This window comes from Plectropomus leopardus, unplaced genomic scaffold (genome assembly GCF_008729295.1).
Source record: "Plectropomus leopardus isolate mb unplaced genomic scaffold, YSFRI_Pleo_2.0 unplaced_scaffold29508, whole genome shotgun sequence".
NCBI classification, from domain to species: Eukaryota; Metazoa; Chordata; class Actinopteri; order Perciformes; family Serranidae; genus Plectropomus; species Plectropomus leopardus.
The window spans coordinates 5-7,636 of record NW_024632166.1 but is presented as its reverse complement, the minus strand read 5'-3'; the positions used below and the strand labels follow the sequence as shown (position 1 = coordinate 7,636).

At 37.6% G+C, this 7,632-nt stretch overlaps 2 protein-coding genes across 2 annotated transcripts; one reads left to right on the top strand and one right to left on the bottom strand.

Moving 5' to 3' along the window:
- The first annotated feature begins 693 nt into the window (after window positions 1-693).
- LOC121938441 (F-box only protein 47-like) lies at window positions 694-3,720 on the top strand. Its single transcript, XM_042481685.1, has 7 exons — window positions 694-734; window positions 1,008-1,204; window positions 2,184-2,345; window positions 2,507-2,583; window positions 2,802-2,876; window positions 3,076-3,206; window positions 3,549-3,720. Exons 2-7 carry the CDS (start codon window positions 1,021-1,023, stop codon window positions 3,718-3,720), a joined length of 801 nt encoding a protein of 266 aa, XP_042337619.1. The 5' UTR covers window positions 694-734; window positions 1,008-1,020.
- A 14-nt stretch (window positions 3,721-3,734) lies between these two features.
- On the bottom strand, window positions 3,735-6,949 carry LOC121938442 (F-box only protein 47-like). The gene is made up of 8 exons (XM_042481686.1): window positions 6,903-6,949; window positions 6,433-6,629; window positions 5,292-5,453; window positions 5,054-5,130; window positions 4,761-4,835; window positions 4,453-4,561; window positions 3,915-4,088; window positions 3,735-3,739 (listed from the first exon to the last, which is right to left on the bottom strand). Exons 2-8 carry the CDS (start codon window positions 6,614-6,616, stop codon window positions 3,735-3,737), a joined length of 786 nt encoding a protein of 261 aa, XP_042337620.1. The 5' UTR covers window positions 6,617-6,629; window positions 6,903-6,949.
- Between the last annotated feature and the right edge of the window lie 683 nt (window positions 6,950-7,632).

Sequence of the window (7,632 nt, the reverse complement as noted above, 5' to 3'; positions counted from 1 at the left end):
TTTGGTCTGACAAAACATCACCGTGGACAATAAGAAACTGAGATGGACATTTTTCACTATTGGCTGACATTTTATAGAGCGAACAATTAATCTGTTAATTTGAGAAAATGTGCTTTATTTACTCAAGTAAGGGCTGGATGGGGTATGACTTACATAATTAACCCCATTTCACAATTTTATGACTATGATAAATGGTGTGATTTTAGAAAACACCTTTCAAAAGCAAATGTGGATTTTGGGGTTCTGAGGGTATTTAAAATAAATACAAAATTTAAACTTGTATGTTTTTCCCCTAAGCCAAATCGAAAACACAGCTCCCCCTCAAGTGCTTAAAATAATTCATTTGAACTGCCCCCCCCGAAATAATGAACAGTCCCTATAAAATAATCAGCAGATTAATCTGTAATGAAAATAGACAAGACCATGTCATTTACACAAAATGATGAAGTGAGAAAAAGTCACCTAAAACGTCCTTGCTTTATAACGTTACTTACTTACAGACATTTTGAATACTTTGGTTGTCCTTAATAATGCATTTTATGGCAGCTTATCTGAATAATATATATTTTTTACCTCAAAGAGACAAAGTGGGACAGGCTTCTTCACGTGGAGACTTCCGTTACTGTCAGTAAAGTTATTAATTTCGCGCCGTTGTCTTATTTACTTCAGACTAACACAGCTGACCTGAGCTGTACAGCAGACGCATATTCCTGCCTGTTGACATTACTAAATTGGTAAGATACTCTGTTATTTTGACACTAGCTTGCATTCCTATCGTAACATATCTCAGTCTTTGACAGCCTTAAAAAAACCCCTAAAGTAACGAAACCGCAGCGATATGAATCTAGTTTTTCAGAAATTCAGTGAAGTGGTTTAGCTAACTACGTTAGCTAGTGACCTAGCATAGCTGCGTCTCCGGTGAAATTGTGATTTTTTAGCTAACTTTAAGGTAATTTGAGAATATATTTTAGTTTAACGTCAAATTTGCCTTATTTTGTTAATTACAGTTAGGTCAGCGCAATGGTGAGGAAAGCCTCCAGAAGTGTAGGGAGGTACACAGCGACACACAAATCCAGCAAGAGGACTCACTATCGGCCCCGTCCGACCAGAGGCGTCGTGACCCGCAGCCAGGCCAACACCAGCGGCTGCTTCTTCCACGGACTCCCGGCGGAGGTGTTTGACATGATCCTGGACAAACTGTCTGGTAGGTGCTGTGGTGAAATGCAAGGAAAATATAAAATGTCAATATTATTTTTTCCTAGGTGAAATGTAACTATATAAATTAACGCAAGTACGGTACTTACAAATGTGCAGTACTTCACTTGAGTTTTTTAATCTCTTGCCACTTTGTACCTCCACTGTACACTTTAGAGGGAAATATCTCATCTTTCAACCCACCACAATTATTTGATTATTTGTATGGCCACAAAAACCATACATAATTGGCAACTATATTGATCATTTTAAAAATTATTTTTATGCAATACATTCTACCGTTTCAGCTTTTCAGATATGGGGATTTACAGCTTTTCCTTTTAATTATTTTGATTTGAATTGACATTTTTTTTCCTGCACTGGGTACTTTTACTTGTAATACTTGTACATATTTTCCTGATTGCATTAGTAATTTTACTCAAGTACCATTTTCAATGCAGGATTTTAACTGGTAACAGGTATTAATACTTTTAATGAAATATAGGATGTAAATACCCACTCCACCTTTGGGTAGGTGCAATCGGTAATCCTTTTAACATAACCTATGAATATATAAACGCTATTGAAACTTTAATGTGTTTTGCTGACTAAGTCAGAAATAAACGCCATGGTAACAAAAACAAGTACTACATCATTTGCTCTAAATTACATCAAAGTCCTGACATTTTGTACAGTACGTGGTTGAGCGTTGATTAGCACTCATTGGGTATTTCAAATTCAAGATTCATATGTACATTAATGATCAATAATATAACAAATACTACTGAGGTATGTGTACACACTTTGTGCGATACAGTTTTTGCATGTGTATACCATAATTTATGTTCATTTCTTCAATTTAACCACTATTTTTAGGACAGTATTAGAAAAACAGGTGAAAAAAGCAATGCTTTTTTGGTCCTTGTATTTTAAAAAAAGTTAATTTTCCAAAATTTCAAATGTATGAGATGAAAATATGTGTGTGTCAGTGCTGGAGCTCAGCGTATTCAGCATGGTGTCCAAGGATATCACTAAATCCGTTGTGGACTACATCTCCACTCTAACCTGGAGGAATAAAAGAATCATTCAGAGCTTTCACCACCGCACCTGCCCTGAGCAAAAATCCACTGTTGGACACTACAGAGACTTGGGTGAGTGGCAATGTTTCTTTCGCTGTTTTCCGAGACTTTATATCTTGTAATTATAAGTAACCAATAGTGCTAGAGATAAGCTACTTTGTCAAGTAAAAGGTAAGAAAATAATTAATATATGTTTTTAATTTAATGATGTGCTTTTGTGTTCATTGTCTCAGGATTGTTGTTCAAGAGATGCACGCTGTTGCTACCAACAAAGGACAGGTTGAAGTTTATCTATAGCAAGTTTTCACAGGTACGAAAAGGAGAGGTGAGAGGGCGAGCAAAGTTAGATTATATGATGTATTAAATGCCACATTAAAAAAAGAAAGTTTAATTACATCAGGCTAAATGATTTGCTACCAGAAAGCTGAAAATGCACGTTTTGCAAAGCTGTCGCTGAAACAATATATCATTCAGCCACATTGATATCGAGTTAACATAACCGTTGCTAATGAAGAGGCTCTGTTTCAGATTCCCTGCTTCCTGTTGGAGAAGTGTTTGGCACCAGACTGCATTGGCTTCAGCTGCTATGGAGTCTTCCTCCAGGTGAGGGCCTCATAGAAATACAGTGTTGTGTAATAAAATGTCACTTGAATGTGGGTGGACAAACTCCAGGTAGACACACTGAATATTTAAGGTCGAGAAATCTTTCAGTGTCCTATCCCAGTGCATCATTTTAGCAGGGAAATATGAGTCTTCTCTGTTAATGAAAATGTTAATGTATGCTCTATTGAACACTCTGCAGACGCTGATTGCAGGGTGGGATGAGCTGGAGTGCCACAGAGTGTTCAACTTCCTGTGTGACTTCACAAATCTGATGCAGAAAATAGATGCTGTCGTCACTGCAAAACCAGGTGTGTCTCTCGCTGTGTGGAAGTAAAAATGTTGCTGAATATAGAGCGGACCACCAGCGGGGACATTATTCTTTCTACTAATATGTGGGGATTATAACATCTTAAAAAATATTCTGATAGTCTAGGGTTTTTTTTTGTAGAAATATTAATCACTCCTGGTGAAAACCAATGAAGTCTGCACTGCATTTAAGATAAGCATCTTAGTTTTCCTGGGTCAGCTTAGTGTCATTGGTTGTAGCAGCATGCATGGGTCTCGTAGGTGATTAAAATCTGAATGAGAATCACTCTCCTGTTGAGCCTTGTGAAAATCTTGAACTAGATAATACAATAATACATCTGTCTTTACTCATTTGTCCGTGCTCAGGGGTGAGGTGGTACCAAAGGCTGCAGCTCCGTCTTTTCTGCCGCCAAGTTCTGTTGGACCCGTGGCTAAGCCAGACAGAGTGTCAGTTCTGGCTAATGCAACTCCTGAAGCCTTGGCCCATGGTCAGCCAGGCACACTTACTGTTAATCCTCTATGGACCTCTGCTGCCTGAGGGTAAGATTACTTTCATACTAGGGTTACAATGGGATGAGATTTTCAGTTCAGAAAGTATTGTGGCTTCACAGTATTACATAATAATAATAATAATTGCAATTATTATTATTATTATGTAATACTGTGAAGCCACAATACTTTCTGAACTGAAAATCTCATCCCATTGTAACCCTAGTATGAAAGTAATCTTACCCTCAGGCAGCAGAGGTCCATAGAGGATTAACAGTAAGTGTGCCTGGCTGACCATGGGCCAAGGCTTCAGGAGTTGCATTAGCCAGAACTGACACTCTGTCTGGCTTAGCCACGGGTCCAACAGAACTTGGCGGCAGAAAAGACGGAGCTGCAGCCTTTGGTACCACCTCACCCCTGAGCACGGACAAATGAGTAAAGACAGATGTATTATTGTATTATCTAGTTCAAGATTTTCACAAGGCTCAACAGGAGAGTGATTCTCATTCAGATTTTAATCACCTACGAGACCCATGCATGCTGCTACAACCAATGACACTAAGCTGACCCAGGAAAACTAAGATGCTTATCTTAAATGCAGTGCAGACTTCATTGGTTTTCACCAGGAGTGATTAATATTTCTACAAAAAAAAACCCTAGACTATCAGAATATTTTTTAAGATGTTATAATCCCCACATATTAGTAGAAAGAATAATGTCCCCGCTGGTGGTCCGCTCTATATTCAGCAACATTTTTACTTCCACACAGCGAGAGACACACCTGGTTTTGCAGTGACGACAGCATCTATTTTCTGCATCAGATTTGTGAAGTCACACAGGAAGTTGAACACTCTGTGGCACTCCAGCTCATCCCACCCTGCAATCAGCGTCTGCAGAGTGTTCAATAGAGCATACATTAACATTTTCATTAACAGAGAAGACTCATATTTCCCTGCTAAAATGATGCACTGGGATAGGACACTGAAAGATTTCTCGACCTTAAATATTCAGTGTGTCTACCTGGAGTTTGTCCACCCACATTCAAGTGACATTTTATTACACAACACTGTATTTCTATGAGGCCCTCACCTGGAGGAAGACTCCATAGCAGCTGAAGCCAATGCAGTCTGGTGCCAAACACTTCTCCAACAGGAAGCAGGGAATCTGAAACAGAGCCTCTTCATTAGCAACGGTTATGTTAACTCGATATCAATGTGGCTGAATGATATATTGTTTCAGCGACAGCTTTGCAAAACGTGCATTTTCAGCTTTCTGGTAGCAAATCATTTAGCCTGATGTAATTAAACTTTCTTTTTTTAATGTGGCATTTAATACATCATATAATCTAACTTTGCTCGCCCTCTCACCTCTCCTTTTCGTACCTGTGAAAACTTGCTATAGATAAACTTCAACCTGTCCTTTGTTGGTAGCAACAGCGTGCATCTCTTGAACAACAATCCTGAGACAATGAACACAAAAGCACATCATTAAATTAAAAACATATATTAATTATTTTCTTACCTTTTACTTGACAAAGTAGCTTATCTCTAGCACTATTGGTTACTTATAATTACAAGATATAAAGTCTCGGAAAACAGCGAAAGAAACATTGCCACTCACCCAAGTCTCTGTAGTGTCCAACAGTGGATTTTTGCTCAGGGCAGGTGCGGTGGTGAAAGCTCTGAATGATTCTTTTATTCCTCCAGGTTAGAGTGGAGATGTAGTCCACAACGGATTTAGTGATATCCTTGGACACCATGCTGAATACGCTGAGCTCCAGCACTGACACACACATATTTTCATCTCATACATTTGAAATTTTGGAAAATTAACTTTTTTTAAAATACAAGGACCAAAAAAGCATTGCTTTTTTCACCTGTTTTTCTAATACTGTCCTAAAAATAGTGGTTAAATTGAAGAAATGAACATAAATTATGGTATACACATGCAAAAACTGTATCGCACAAAGTGTGTACACATACCTCAGTAGTATTTGTTATATTATTGATCATTAATGTACATATGAATCTTGAATTTGAAATACCCAATGAGTGCTAATCAACGCTCAACCACGTACTGTACAAAATGTCAGGACTTTGATGTAATTTAGAGCAAATGATGTAGTACTTGTTTTTGTTACCATGGCGTTTATTTCTGACTTAGTCAGCAAAACACATTAAAGTTTCAATAGCGTTTATATATTCATAGGTTATGTTAAAAGGATTACCGATTGCACCTACCCAAAGGTGGAGTGGGTATTTACATCCTATATTTCATTAAAAGTATTAATACCTGTTACCAGTTAAAATCCTGCATTGAAAATGGTACTTGAGTAAAATTACTAATGCAATCAGGAAAATATGTACAAGTATTACAAGTAAAAGTACCCAGTGCAGGAAAAAAAATGTCAATTCAAATCAAAATAATTAAAAGGAAAAGCTGTAAATCCCCATATCTGAAAAGCTGAAACGGTAGAATGTATTGCATAAAAATAATTTTTAAAATGATCAATATAGTTGCCAATTATGTATGGTTTTTGTGGCCATACAAATAATCAAATAATTGTGGTGGGTTGAAAGATGAGATATTTCCCTCTAAAGTGTACAGTGGAGGTACAAAGTGGCAAGAGATTAAAAAACTCAAGTGAAGTACTGCACATTTGTAAGTACCGTACTTGCGTTAATTTATATAGTTACATTTCACCTAGGAAAAAATAATATTGACATTTTATATTTTCCTTGCATTTCACCACAGCACCTACCAGACAGTTTGTCCAGGATCATGTCAAACACCTCCGCCGGGAGTCCGTGGAAGAAGCAGCCGCTGGTGTTGGCCTGGCTGCGGGTCACGACGCCTCTGGTCGGACGGGGCCGATAGTGAGTCCTCTTGCTGGATTTGTGTGTCGCTGTGTACCTCCCTACACTTCTGGAGGCTTTCCTCACCATTGCGCTGACCTAACTGTAATTAACAAAATAAGGCAAATTTGACGTTAAACTAAAATATATTCTCAAATTACCTTAAAGTTAGCTAAAAAATCACAATTTCACCGGAGACGCAGCTATGCTAGGTCACTAGCTAACGTAGTTAGCTAAACCACTTCACTGAATTTCTGAAAAACTAGATTCATATCGCTGCGGTTTCGTTACTTTAGGGGTTTTTTTAAGGCTGTCAAAGACTGAGATATGTTACGATAGGAATGCAAGCTAGTGTCAAAATAACAGAGTATCTTACCAATTTAGTAATGTCAACAGGCAGGAATATGCGTCTGCTGTACAGCTCAGGTCAGCTGTGTTAGTCTGAAGTAAATAAGACAACGGCGCGAAATTAATAACTTTACTGACAGTAACGGAAGTCTCCACGTGAAGAAGCCTGTCCCACTTTGTCTCTTTGAGGTAAAAAATATATATTATTCAGATAAGCTGCCATAAAATGCATTATTAAGGACAACCAAAGTATTCAAAATGTCTGTAAGTAAGTAACGTTATAAAGCAAGGACGTTTTAGGTGACTTTTTCTCACTTCATCATTTTGTGTAAATGACATGGTCTTGTCTATTTTCATTACAGATTAATCTGCTGATTATTTTATAGGGACTGTTCATTATTTCGGGGGGGGCAGTTCAAATGAATTATTTTAAGCACTTGAGGGGGAGCTGTGTTTTCGATTTGGCTTAGGGGAAAAACATACAAGTTTAAATTTTGTATTTATTTTAAATACCCTCAGAACCCCAAAATCCACATTTGCTTTTGAAAGGTGTTTTCTAAAATCACACCATTTATCATAGTCATAAAATTGTGAAATGGGGTTAATTATGTAAGTCATACCCCATCCAGCCCTTACTTGAGTAAATAAAGCACATTTTCTCAAATTAACAGATTAATTGTTCGCTCTATAAAATGTCAGCCAATAGTGAAAAATGTCCATCTCAGTTTCTTATTGTCCACGGTGATGTTTTGTCAGAC

What these genes read in the sequence shown, in the direction of transcription:
- LOC121938442 (XM_042481686.1), bottom strand. Translation starts at nt 6,616, where the DNA reads ATGGTGAGGAAAGCCTCCAGAAGTGTAGGGAGGTACACAGCGACACAC. An exon ending in TGGACACTACAGAGACTTGG is followed by an intron (nt 5,131 to 5,291) that starts GTGAGTGGCAAT and finishes TCATTGTCTCAG; the next exon opens with GATTGTTGTTCAAGAGATGC. An exon ending in TCTATAGCAAGTTTTCACAG is followed by an intron (nt 4,836 to 5,053) that starts GTACGAAAAGGA and finishes GCTCTGTTTCAG; the next exon opens with ATTCCCTGCTTCCTGTTGGA.
- LOC121938441 (XM_042481685.1), top strand. Translation starts at nt 1,021, where the DNA reads ATGGTGAGGAAAGCCTCCAGAAGTGTAGGGAGGTACACAGCGACACAC. An exon ending in TGGACACTACAGAGACTTGG is followed by an intron (nt 2,346 to 2,506) that starts GTGAGTGGCAAT and finishes TCATTGTCTCAG; the next exon opens with GATTGTTGTTCAAGAGATGC. An exon ending in TCTATAGCAAGTTTTCACAG is followed by an intron (nt 2,584 to 2,801) that starts GTACGAAAAGGA and finishes GCTCTGTTTCAG; the next exon opens with ATTCCCTGCTTCCTGTTGGA.